At 32.2% G+C, this 13304-nt stretch overlaps 2 protein-coding genes across 2 annotated transcripts; both read left to right on the forward strand.

The window, feature by feature from the left end:
* The first annotated feature begins 2440 nt into the window (after positions 1-2440).
* Positions 2441-5745, forward strand: LOC8279682 (UDP-glycosyltransferase 74E2). The gene is made up of 2 exons (XM_002529778.4): positions 2441-3142; positions 4817-5745. The coding sequence occupies exons 1-2, from the start codon at positions 2489-2491 to the stop codon at positions 5564-5566; spliced, it is 1404 nt and encodes a 467-aa protein (XP_002529824.2). The 5' UTR covers positions 2441-2488; the 3' UTR covers positions 5567-5745.
* Positions 5746-8740: 2995 nt separating this feature from the next.
* Positions 8741-12285, forward strand: LOC8279681 (UDP-glycosyltransferase 74E2). The gene is made up of 2 exons (XM_002529777.4): positions 8741-9463; positions 11381-12285. The coding sequence occupies exons 1-2, from the start codon at positions 8810-8812 to the stop codon at positions 12128-12130; spliced, it is 1404 nt and encodes a 467-aa protein (XP_002529823.1). The 5' UTR covers positions 8741-8809; the 3' UTR covers positions 12131-12285.
* The last annotated feature ends 1019 nt before the right edge of the window (positions 12286-13304 follow it).

The raw sequence follows: 13304 nt of genomic DNA on the forward strand, positions 1-13304 counted from the left end.
AATTAAAATTACAGTGTGTACTAATTTGATATATAATGAAAAGCTCGGTGACCATAATTAAGGGATATATACCCCTAACCTGGTAGTCACGGTAGTAATTTCAAGGCAAAACTATCTCATCTATTTTGACTTCTAATTCTTTTTCATAAATATATCCTCACTTTCAAATTTTAGCATTTTGTTATATTATTTCTATGATTTTAACTAAATTTACCAATTTTATTTAGACGTGTGCCTTTGATGATGGACATAAATACATGTCTTATTTTTTACTAACATGAAATACAGTCCTGACTAAAACTATCTCCCCTACCCTGACTTTTGGTCATTTTCGCAAATGTACCCTTACAAAAAAGAGTAAAAACAATACCATTCTTCTTTTAATAAAGAGAGAGAAAGCAGAGAAAGAAAGGAAAAAGAAGAGAGTGGCCACTATTATTATAAAACAGAAGAAAGAAAGATATAAAACAGTCTTCTCTAAGAGTTTTTCTCGTTACTATTTGCTAAAGTATTAGAAGAAAAATAAGAAAAATAAGAATATTAAATGGTGTTAAAAGCTGTTGTTTCTCGTCAACAACTTAGAAGTATAATAAACATAAATGTGCTTTTAATATCTTGATATTTTAATTTTTTTTATCGATTTCTTTACATGTATTTATTTTTCTTTGATTGTTTTTTCTTGGATTATGATGATCTTATAATATTTTTTTAAAATTTTTGGATTTTCTTTAATTTTTTGATTGATCTGGTTTACAATAATGCCAAGTTTACTATGCATTTTTTATATAGATTAATTTTGGGTACTTATTTTTTACTGATTTTGTATGGATCATATAAATATTTTAATTGAATTTATATTTTACTCGATAATTTTCCTCTCTCTATAAATACAAACCTCGCTTTGTTTTCTCTCTTTAAAATTCATTTCTCCATAAACACACGAGTTGATCTAGAAGATTTTGATAAAGAGGAAACAATTCTTTTTTTTTAATTTTTATTTTTATATTTGATTAGAAAATGTGCCACCTCACTTCCATTTAACGAAAATTTTAACGATCTTTAGCTCCGTTCTAAAAAGAGGCTTAAAAACTCAGTTTTGACGAGATTGTGTGCAACTGGCTAAAAAAAACTTGAAAGACCAATCTGCACCAGTAATTATACGTTAGAGGCATATTTGAACCTTTTCCCTTAATTTTCTAGTGTAAATAAATACATAAGAATATTTTTGTTATATTAATCTAAACCCTTAATTAGACCAAAAATCCATTTTAAATAAATTTAGTAGAAAATATTTTAGCATATATTGCTTTTGCAAAAATAGATTAGAAAAAAGAAATTTATAAAAATATTAAAATATTTAAATTTATTTTTGCAACGCCCAACAATAATTGCTGACACATCTTAAAGAGTCACCGACTCTCTCGCATGTGTTGTAGCATAGCCAGAAAATGAAAAACAAATGGGCATGTGATCTTGCTTATCTTAAATGCCAAAAGAAAAGTAGGCGGATAGAGCATTCCAACAATATTTTCAATATGTCATTTTATTAAAGTATAAATAATTAATTTATTATAAAAAATATATTTTTAATAATATTTTTATTTTATTCTCTAATTAATCTTTTTAATAAAATAAAATGAGAAAGAACTGAATGAAAAAAGAGAAAATATAATACTTAAAGAAAAAAATGAAATTTTATGGTGAAGTATTATGTTTTTCTATTTTGAATAAATTGAATGATTTATAAAAAAAGGAAAAAAAAAGATTAAGTGTATGCAGTCTTATTAAATTTGATAAAGACAATGTAGATGTGTAAATTTATCCACATTGAATAAATAAAAAAAATAAAAAAACTTATCATAGAAAAGAGAAACTTATTTATTTCACTTAAACCATATCAATAATTAAAATTAAATTAAAATAAATTTATGTACTCTTATTAAATTAATGGTTTAATAGTCTAAATAATACAAAACTTGTATGAAATTTTTTTATTTTGACCAATTCTTTAAAAATATCAATTTAGTAAATTGAGTGTAATTTTGAGCTACTTGAGTTGTTTGTCGGAATTAATCAATGCGAATAGTGATACAAACGCTAATTAGGAAATGTGAAATCCAAATTGATGAATCTTAATGCCATATTTTTTATATATGTTATTTAATTTTAAATTTTTATTTTCTAAATTGCATCAATATTGTCTTTTAAGGTGATTAATTTTGACCAGTAACTCAATTTTGACTAAGATTACATTCAATTGATTAAATCATATCTAAATTGACAATTTTAAAAAATATTGTTAAAATAGTAAATTAGCGCAAACCTTTGGACATTTTAGACTGGCAGGCCTAAATTAATTAGACAAGTAGGTCTCCACATGCATCTATTTATGTTTTTGGCACAATCTCCTGCATTCCTTGCAACATTACTATAAATAACCTAACTAGCTCCATACAAGTGCCTACCTATTTCCTCATAGAAGGAAAAAATGGAGAAGGAAGAGCAGATTAGGGAAACATCACAAAGCCATGTCCTTGTCTTCCCTTTTCCGGTACAAGGTCATATAAACCCAATGCTCCAATTATCAAAACGTTTAGCATCAAAGGGTTTAAAAGTCACCTTAATAGCCACATCTTCCATTGCCAAAACCATGCAAGCACCTCAAGCAGGTTCAGTCCATATAGAAACCATCTTTGATGGATTCGAAGAAGGCGAAAGGACATCAGATCTCGAGGAATTTATCGAGACATTCAATAGAACCATTCCAGAAAGCTTAGCTGGGCTCATAGAGAAATATGCTAGCTCTCCACAGCCAGTCAAGTGTGTGATCTATGACTCAGCGACACCTTGGATTTTCGATATTGCTCGAAGTTCAGGCGTTTATGGAGCTTCTTTCTTCACTCAATCTTGTGCGGTTACTGGTTTATATTACCATAAGATTCAAGGAGCACTGAAAGTTCCTCTAGGGGAGTCTGCGGTTTCACTGCCTGCATATCCTGAACTGGAGGCAAATGACATGCCATCGTATGTTAATGGTCCAGGGTCGTATCAAGCTATTTATGATATGGCTTTTAGTCAGTTTTCAAATGTTGATGAGGTCGATTGGGTTCTATGGAATACCTTTAATGAGCTTGAGGATGAGGTATGTATGCTTCTGTTAACCTGCATATACATAGACATATATAAACTTGGGTACCGCAAATTTTGATATTGTTCCCTGGGAAAATGCTTGTGCAGAATAAATCAATGGATGAATGATATATACATACTTATAAATATTGTTAGTATTATTATATAATTAAAACAATACTAATTATTAAACACCTCACTATAAAAAGTCTAGTTACATGTCACTTGCATCTAGATTAAGTGTCACCCTCTAGTTTTATTTGTCATGATATATACATCTATAATTTCTTTTAATATTGAATTCTGTAGATTAAGATTTAAAAAAAAAAAAAGAAGTAAAGAATTCACACATAAAATTCGATTTCCTTTATATATCAAATTGATGCTCTGCAGTTTTAGTAGGAATGCACTATAAGCATCTTTGTGAATGGACTATGCCTCATGTTTACATAACTTTCTTTCTCTTTTCCTTCTTTTGTTTTTTGATAATCAGAAATATTTTATTAATTGTAACAAGAAGAAATCATGTTTACATATCTATACGTTGGTGGCTGGATGTGGTGAGGCAATTAATCAAGAATCACACAATTAATGATTTAAAAGAATGAACACTGACTTTTCTTTTTTCCTTTCCTTTATGATTGAGTACTGATTTAGCTTGGTAGTTGAGTGTTTTCATCATATATATATATATATATATATCCCGTCATACTATGGGAGCTGGCCATGCCCGAAGTCGTTACCTTAACCGCAAGGAGAGGGATGCCGAAGGTAAGGCTAGTGATTGGAGTGAAGTCGTAACAAGGTAGCCGTACTGGAAGGTGCGGCTGGATCACCTCCTTTTCAGGGAGAGATAATGCTTGTTGAGTATTTTGGTTTGACACTGCTTTACACTCCAAAAGAAGGAATCTACGTATGAGTTAAACTTGTCGACGTAAGTCTTCTTTCTCGACGGTGAAGTAAGACCAAGCTCATGAGCTTATTATCCTAGGTCAGAACAAGTTGATAGGATCCCCTTTTTTCGTCCTCATGCCCCTCCCGCGTGGCGACATGGAGACGAAAAAAGGAAAGAGAGGGATAGGGTTTCTCTCACTTTTGACATATATATATAAAAGTCAAGATAAATCTTATCAAATAAAGAAAACTTTCGGTGATTGCTTTATTTTTGTAGAAAGGCAGGGTTTTACACTAGAGTTGGGGTAACAATTTAGAGTGGCATTTTCACTCGAGAGTTTATATCAATTTTCTTTGAATGTGAGTGACAGGACCCGGAAGATTTTACTGAATTATTTTACTCGAGAGTTTATATCAACTTGCCGTCTAACATTTATTTTGGAGAAGTACCTCACCTCACTTACGAAGTAGTTTTTGGATTTTTCTTTTTTCGTATCATCATCTTTAAAGAATACTATAGGGGAGGTCCTGCTGAAAAATAGCTCGACCCCCCCTGTCAGTGGCACTCTTATTTACAAGCTTGTAATTAAGACCAACACATCAGTTGTCCAACTTCTATTGGAGTTTTGTGGATTTCCTATCTCTCTTGTTTTTTTTATTTCTAGCCAGTGATTTTGACTTAAACTTGATAATCATCACTGCCTTTCAGTGTCCAAATTTTTCGCAATTCTAGAAATTCTTCTTTTTTTTTTTTTTTTTTTTTTTTTAATTTGATATATCGTTCGTGTATCAGGTAGTGAAGTGGATGGCAAGCAAGTGGCCAATCATACCAATAGGACCCACAATTCCTTCAATGTTTTTAGACAAACGATTAAAGGATGACAAAGACTATGGCGTTAGCCTCTTTAAACCCAATTCGGATACTTGCATGAAGTGGCTAGACTCAAAGGAACCAAGCTCAGTTGTTTACGTATCATTTGGAAGCCTGGCTGCCCTAGGGGAAGATCAAATGGCCCAACTGGCCTGGGGACTAAAAAGAAGCAACAACAACTTCTTATGGGTAGTAAGAGAATCAGAAGAGAAAAAGGTTCCACCCAACTTTATAGAGGAGACAACAGAAGAAAAGGGTCTAGTTGTAACATGGAGTCCTCAGTTAAAAGTTCTAGCTCACAGATCAGTAGGGTGTTTTCTAACTCATTGTGGGTGGAACTCAACACTTGAGGCATTGAGCTTGGGAGTGCCAATGGTGGCAATGCCACAATGGTCGGATCAGTCAACGAATGCGAAGTTTGTCACAGATGTTTGGCGAGTAGGAGTTAGAGTAGAGGTTGATCAAAATGGGATTGTCACGCGAGAAGAGATTGAAAAATGTATTAGGGAAGTCATGGAAGGGGAAACAGGAAAGGGGATGAGGATGAATTCTGAAAAATGGAAAGAGTTAGCGAGAATTACTGTAGATGAAGGTGGAAGCTCAGATAAGAACATTGAGGAATTTGTTTCAAGACTTGTATGCAAGTCCATCAATGGTTCTAAAGAGCAGTGAAACTATTAGGCCCTAATGAGCATAAAGAGAAAATTCAATCCTGTGGAATTTCATGTTGCCATGCTAAGAAAACTTTAAATTTATATCTTTTCCATGTGTAATTTAGGAAAGTAACCATATTAATTACTCTGAGATTATGCTAAAGCTCATTGATATATAAGATAAACTTTTAGCTTTAATCCTTGAATTCCTTAGAAAGTCCAATTTAGGAGGAGCATACAAAAACGTTAATAAAATCATACTTGCTCTCTCAAATAAGTACCAATACAAAACTCTACATCTTACGTTGTGCAAATGTGTTGAGATTCCTTGTTGTTTGGCTTTTTCTTTTTCCTTTTTCTGGAGAAAATCGTTTTTCAGCATTTGTTTACATTTGCAATGATGTCACTGCTACAACTTTCCAACATCAAAATCAAAACGCTACTAGGAAAGTGAGATACGCAACCATCTAACAGGACAAATTAAAATTAATAGTGCATAAAAGAATTATATTATAAAATAGAGAATACCCATAAATTTTTCTAATAGAATGATCTTTTTCTAGAAATTAGAAAAATAGTTTTAGAAACGAATTTATATATTATTTTAAAAAATTAGACATTTTTATTTTCTTTTTTCAAAATTATTTATTTTATCTTCAGATAGTATATATTTTTAAGTAAACAGTATAATTTTTCTAACATATTATCTTTTTATTTTATTTAATTAATATAAAAGTCTTTTATGCCATGAGATTTTATTTTTCTCTAAAGAATACTATTGGTTTTACTTTGCTTTCTAACTAGTTTTTACTAATATTTTAAACAATGTTTATTTTAATTTAAAATTATTTAAGAAAAAGAAAGTATAGTTGATTGTATATTTTTAGGACTGAACTAATACAATCATTATAACCATGGATTTAAGATTGATTATTCTTTTTTAAGATAGCATTTATAAGTACCTTATTTGCTAATTTTAAGACCATTTTTAGTATTAAAAGCTCCAAGTCTAATGTTCCTTTTTTTCTTTATTTTTGTAATTGTTAAGAAAGTGGACTATAATTATTTCAAAGGAAGTGGACTAAAAAAAGTAGAATAGTGGAATGTGTGCTATGCCTCTTTTATTTTCATTTCTTCAATTACTTGACAATACAATCCACCTCATTATGAAAAGAAGACATAACAGGGCATTTACCTTCTTTTTCCAAATTCCCACTCATTAACTTGTACCTTTCACTCTCTTCAATTAAGTTTCCATTATGACATTTCATTTCATCCTAAACTAGTGGTCACTTTCCTTCCCCTCTTTTCTTCATTTCCTTCTTCCATAGCCCTTTCTTTTCTAATTTCTTTAGATTCCAAATCCAAAACAAAGTTGCTTTTTGATTGCAGTACTTCTAATACTCCAAAACATCAATGGGTTGGCTTACTAGAAAATTAGAAATTTGTTAGTTGGTTGGTTTGGGACCTAGTAACTCCAAAATTAAAACTACTTGTCACTCTTGCCTTCTTCTTTTTCCAAATTTTCTCTCATCAACTTGTGCTTTTTCATCACTCTCTTTTAACTCTACTTCCATTTTCACATTTATATCAAATTCATTAGTCAGCTTTTTCTCCTCTTTTTTGGAGTCCTACTCTATATTTATACTCTTTTTTTATAGTTCTATTTTTAACATCTTCACACTCTATTTCTACATTAGACCCCTCTTTCTCCTCCTCCTCATCTCCTCAAATGTTTAAGTTTATTAATTTGTTTGTTTGCATGGGTTTAAAGTATCAGCTCCATTAATAAATTATTATATACATGGGTTTAAAGTTTATGCATCATGTCTTAAAGATTAATTGTTTTATGAAAAATAAATAGTGTAATAAGTGATGATATAAATAATATTATAATAACTAATTAAATGTTTATAAAATAAAAAATATAAGTGACTGAAGTGATGATATAAATAATATTATAATAACTAATTAAATGTTTATAAAATAAAAAATATAAGTGACTGAAGTGATGATATACATTATTTATAAGAAATAACTTTCTTTTATGTTTATGTTATTTCATTTTATTTAATAAATATATATCTATTAAATTTAATTGTCTTTTTTGTTATTTATTATTAGAATTTTTAATTTTTCTTTTATAGAAATTTTTGATTTTCTTTTTATGGATTTTGTGATGATATTCTTTACGAAATTTGTATCTTTTTATGAATTTATTTATGAAAGTTAGTAAATTTAGCGAGACACTTTTTGATTGATGTTGTTATGATTGGACTCATTAAAAATTTAAAGAATTAATTTATAATTTAAAATAGCTATTGAATAAACTGACTTAGTCGTTGAGTTATAGATTAAAAGAGCTATATCAGTAGAATTCTAGGAAAGGCCACGCCAATGGCATCCTGTTGAAGCAACTCTCCAACCTCAATAGTAACATCACCAAAAGAATTGATTACCAACAGAAATAGAACTGGCAAGAGAAGCAAGACGGTCAGCTTCAGAATTGGCTTCTCTATAAACATGCAATATCTCAACATTCCAAGGTCTCTGAAGCAATTTGCATAATGTAGTTAACAAGAGGCCCTGGGCTGCTGAAATATCCTGCAGTCCCATTTGACAGCACATTCATTATTCACTTCAAGAATTACACATTGCAAGCCTAAATTCCAAGCCATACGCAATCCATGCAGAATTCCCCGCAAGTCCGCACCGATAACTAAGCAGCCGCCGATATTCAAAGAAAAGCCACGAATCCAAGCCCACTCTGACGTACGAATTCAATAGCTGAGATTTTCTTTTATATTTTTTACTTTTATCATTGAATATAGGCTTAATTGTTAAAAGAATTGTACCCTTATTTTCTCAATGAATTAAAAGTTTCCTGCACGATTCTTATTAAAAAGAAAATAAATATTATGCCTAAGCATATATGCTAGCATGTGCACCATCTTTTTTGTTTGTTTTCATTGTAATATTCCCTTAACATGTGTGCTTGTGAACCATTCTTAAGAATTATTCAAGCAAATAATGATGAAGCAACTGATTCATTGAATCTCCATTATTGGAAATCAGAAATTTAATATTGAAGATGGCACAGGCACTTTTATTGAATGTAATAAGACAAATAGGTCTCTTTTTTTACTTACATTTGTTTTATTCGCAACATTTCTATAAATTATACTTTAACTAGCTTCACAGCAGCGTCTGCCTTTCTCCACATTTATGTGCATGAGCACAGAAGGAAAAAACGAACAAAGAAATGGAGAAAGAAGAGCAGTTTAGAGCAGCATCACAAAACCATGTCCTTGTCTTCCCTTACCCAGTGCAAGGTCATATAAACCCAATGCTTCAATTATCAAAACGCTTAGCTTCAAAAGGCCTAAGAGTCACCTTAGTAGCCACATCTTCCATTGCTAAAGCCATGAAAGCATCTCACGCAAGTTCAGTCCATATAGAAACAATTTTTGATGGATTCGAAGAAGGCGAAAAGGCATCAGATCCTAACGCATTCGACGAAACATTCAAGGCAACAGTACCAAAAAGTTTGGTTGAGCTCATAGAGAAACATGCTGGCTCTCCATATCCAGTCAAGTGTTTGATCTACGACTCAGTAACGCCTTGGCTTTTTGATGTTGCTAGACGTTCAGGAATTTATGGAGCTTCTTTTTTCACTCAGTCTTGCGCGGTTACTGGTTTATATTACCATAAAATTCAAGGAGCACTGAGAGTTCCTTTAGAAGAGTCTGTGGTTTCACTGCCTTCATATCCTGAATTGGAGTCGAATGACTTGCCATCTTATGTTAATGGGGCAGGGTCATATCAAGCCATATACGATATGGCTTTTAGTCAGTTTTCAAATGTGGATGAGGTCGATTGGCTTCTGTGGAATACCTTTAATGAGCTTGAGGATGAGGTATGCTTCTCGTACCCTGCAAATTCTATACGTATAAAGACATGCAATTGAAGTTAATTTATGAGTTCTGTATTAATATATTTTCTGTTTGTTTCGCACTGTCTTTTGAGAAATTTTTACTTTACGTCTCATATATACCCTACAACAGTATATCTTGATATTGCATGATTGATGTATCCTCTCTTATTTAAAATTGATAAATACAAATTAATCATTTATAAATTTGATATATAGATAGAACATACACCAAATATTAAAAAAAAAAACTTTTCATTCTTAATAACATGTGATATTTTACTTGTCATAATCTCTATATCTATTAGTTTTTTTAGGTTGAATTCTGTTCATAAGCTATTAGTGTCAGTATTCTATATTTGATAAAACTAGAAAGATCCATACAAAAAAAAAAAAAAAGAAAAAAAAAAGAAAAAAGCCCTGTAAAATTTGAACTTGTTTATTTCGGCCTCCTTTATGAACTAGGCTTAGTGTTAGGCATTTTCTTTTAAGCCCTTATCAATTTGAACCTTTATTGGCTTTTAATGAGATGTGATTATATATATATTTGACTAAGAGTAAATTTTCATTATGGCTCTCAAAACTCCTGGACTTAGCCATATAAATAGGCCAGAGTTAGGTGAGAATATAATTAAGAATATGCAGTAAATTTGACTCGTAAAAAATTTTGCATTTTTCCTGTGAATCTGAGTGAATGGATCAGGCAGTGCACTTTGGCACTATCTGTGCCACTCTTATTTACAAGAATATGTGAATTGTACCTTGGAAACAACAGAAGCAATAAAGGGCATAAGACAAGCAAGATAGCACACTAATTGTCGAACTCCTGTTGGGTTTCTGTGTGTTGTGACTTAAAGTTGAAAACCGTCAATGCCTTTAGTTTTCGAACTTTTGTAATTGGGTAGTCAGTAATTATGATTGACTGTTTAATTAAGTAAAGAAAATCATAGAACCTTGTGTATACACTTCATTCCATGTATCCCTGAAAGATAAAGAAAAATATGGAGAGAAAAGTTGAGGATTTGGTCATTCCATACTCTGTTCAAGGTCACATAAACCCAATGCTCCAAATCTCCAAACGTCTTGCTTCTAGAGGACTTGAAATCACTCGAGTCACCTACCCTTATGGAGTGTGACGGAAATGCAAGCCAGTTCAGTTTACTAGCTACAATTCCTGATACTTCTCAACAAGGACAAAATATTGGAAATATTTGAGACCATTTCCGAAAATTCGAAGTCATTTTGTCACAAACGTTGGCTGAAACCATTGCAAGACATAGCCCTCATGGATACCCTGTAAGTTGCCTAGTATACGGCTCAACCATTCCATGGTTTCTAGAGAGAGCCAAAAAGCTATAGGAGTCGCTGCAGCCTTATTCTTCAGACAGTCTTGTGCTGTTGGCCACTCTATTGCAGTGCCTATGAAGGGAAATTGAGTATTCCTATAGAAGATCCATCTGTTTGGCTTCCAGGATTACCGCTTTTGGTATATGACCTGCCTTCTTTTCTCTGTGACTTGGAACATTATCAAGGTAGTCTAGCATTTCTGACTGGTAAGTTTTCAAATATTGACAGCCCATTGGATCGTTTTTAACACCTTCACTAGCTTGGAAGAAGAGGTATTTAATTTTAATATCTAACAAAAGTTGCTTAATTTTTTCACTAGATGACCAGCCAAAAGTGTAAATTCAAAGCAGTCAGTTAGTCTTAAATTTTTATTGGCCTTTTCATATCCTATGCAACGAGAAACACAACAATTAGCTAGTATATCGAATCCTCATTCTAGTTTCTTGTTACAGCTCAAAGCCAAGCATATGACTTCTCATGGTACGTAATAACATTTAATTTCTGTTTCCACATTGTTGATTACTGTATCTTGTTGTTTTACCTGTCCTGTATCAGGTTGTGAATTGGATGAAAAGCAAGTGGCCTATCATGCCAATAGGACCAACAATTCCTTCAATGTTTTTAGACAGGCGATTAGAGGATGATAAAGACTATGGCCTCAGCCTCTTCAAGCCCAACTCGGACGCTTGCATGAAGTGGCTAGACTCAAAGGAAGCAAGGTCAGTTGTTTACGTATCATTCGGAAGCCAGGCTGCCCTGGAAGAAGATCAAATGGCAGAAGTGGCCTGGGGACTAAGAAGAAGCAACAGTAACTTCTTATGGGTAGTAAGAGAATCAGAAGCGAAAAAGCTTCCAGCCAACTTTGCAGAGGAGATAACAGAAGAAAAGGGTGTGGTTGTAACATGGAGTCCTCAATTAGAAGTTCTAGCTCACAAGTCAGTCGGTTGTTTTATGACTCATTGTGGGTGGAATTCAACACTAGAGGCGCTGAGCTTGGGAGTGCCAATGGTGGCAATGCCACAGTGGACGGATCAGCCAACAAATGCCAAGTTTGTTACCGATGTCTGGCGAGTAGGAGTTAGAGTAAAGGTTGATCAAAATGGGATAGTCACGCAAGAGGAGATTGAGAAATGTATTAGGGAAGTGATGGAAGGGGAAACAGGGAAGGAGATGAGGATGAATTCTGAAAAATGGAAGGAGTTAGCGAGAATTGCTGTAGATGAAGGTGGAAGCTCAGACAAGAACATTGAGGAATTTGTTTCAAAACTTGTATGCAATTCCATTAATGGTACTAAAGTACAGTGAGACTACTGTACTAATAGGCCCTAACGAGCATAAAGAAGGCATTCCATTTCTATAGAATTTCATGTTGCTATCATAATAAACCTCGAAAGTGAGTGGAATTCCTTCTGTGGAGGAAAATAACTATTAATGCCATTGTTCATTGGTATTTGAGACCATCTTTTAGCTTAAGGTTACTTATTATATTTTTTAATCCCCATATTCCTTCAAAGTTCAAATATACCAAGAAAGCAAATGAAAAAGAAATAATAAAGAAAAAAAAAAAGGAAAATAATTACTGGCTCAAATAATAATAAATCCACTAAAAACACCATACAAATCAACTTCATATACAAATGTCCCACTGAGTTTGAAGAACCAACAAACAAATTCCAGACATCCCAATTGCGAAGGTATTATCAGGTTTGTTAATTTTGCTATTCTGCAACATCTTTTTGGAAGGAAATAATTGATTCCCTTCAATCAGTTTCCTCCAATGCTCTAATTATGGGAGTTATCTTCAACTCCACATATGATGCCATTTTGTACATTGCAAGCTATAAAAAAAAAAAAGAAAGATAATTGCTGCTCTATTATTTCTTTGTCATAGTGATAGACGTGTTTTGTCTGTCATTGTTACCTTTGTGTGCCTATGGAGTCTTGATCTTGGACTCTAATTGCTCATATCATATGTGAATTGTCAAGCAATTGTCACATGTAAATAAATACACTAATATAAAACAAAACAGCAATATTCATTTCAAAAGCATATCTTTTATATATATATATATATATATAAATCACTGCGTTCCAACATTTTTAGTATTATCTCTTTGTCTTTGTTAGGCAATAAGTTATTCCTCCATTATTGCCTCTCTTTCTTTTTCTTGATATTACCCATTACTGCCTTTTAATTCATCTAATTCTCACGATTCACGAAGGAGATAAATGCAAAGAAAGCAGGATAATGATGTAAATACTGATTGAATTTTATATTTGATTGTTTAATCTTAATTAGTTAAAGTTTGCAAATGAAAGAAATAATAGGCTGCATGATAACTCTCTACCTGTAGATAATATCTGTAATCCGATTTAACGGAACGGAGAATATTCATCCTGCTATTAATAATAGAGTAAAAACAGATTTAACCCATCTCGTCCCATTTCTGTTCCGTAATTCACTTTGAAATTATATTTG

This window comes from Ricinus communis, chromosome 1 (genome assembly GCF_019578655.1).
Source record: "Ricinus communis isolate WT05 ecotype wild-type chromosome 1, ASM1957865v1, whole genome shotgun sequence".
Classification (NCBI taxonomy): domain Eukaryota; kingdom Viridiplantae; phylum Streptophyta; class Magnoliopsida; order Malpighiales; family Euphorbiaceae; genus Ricinus; species Ricinus communis.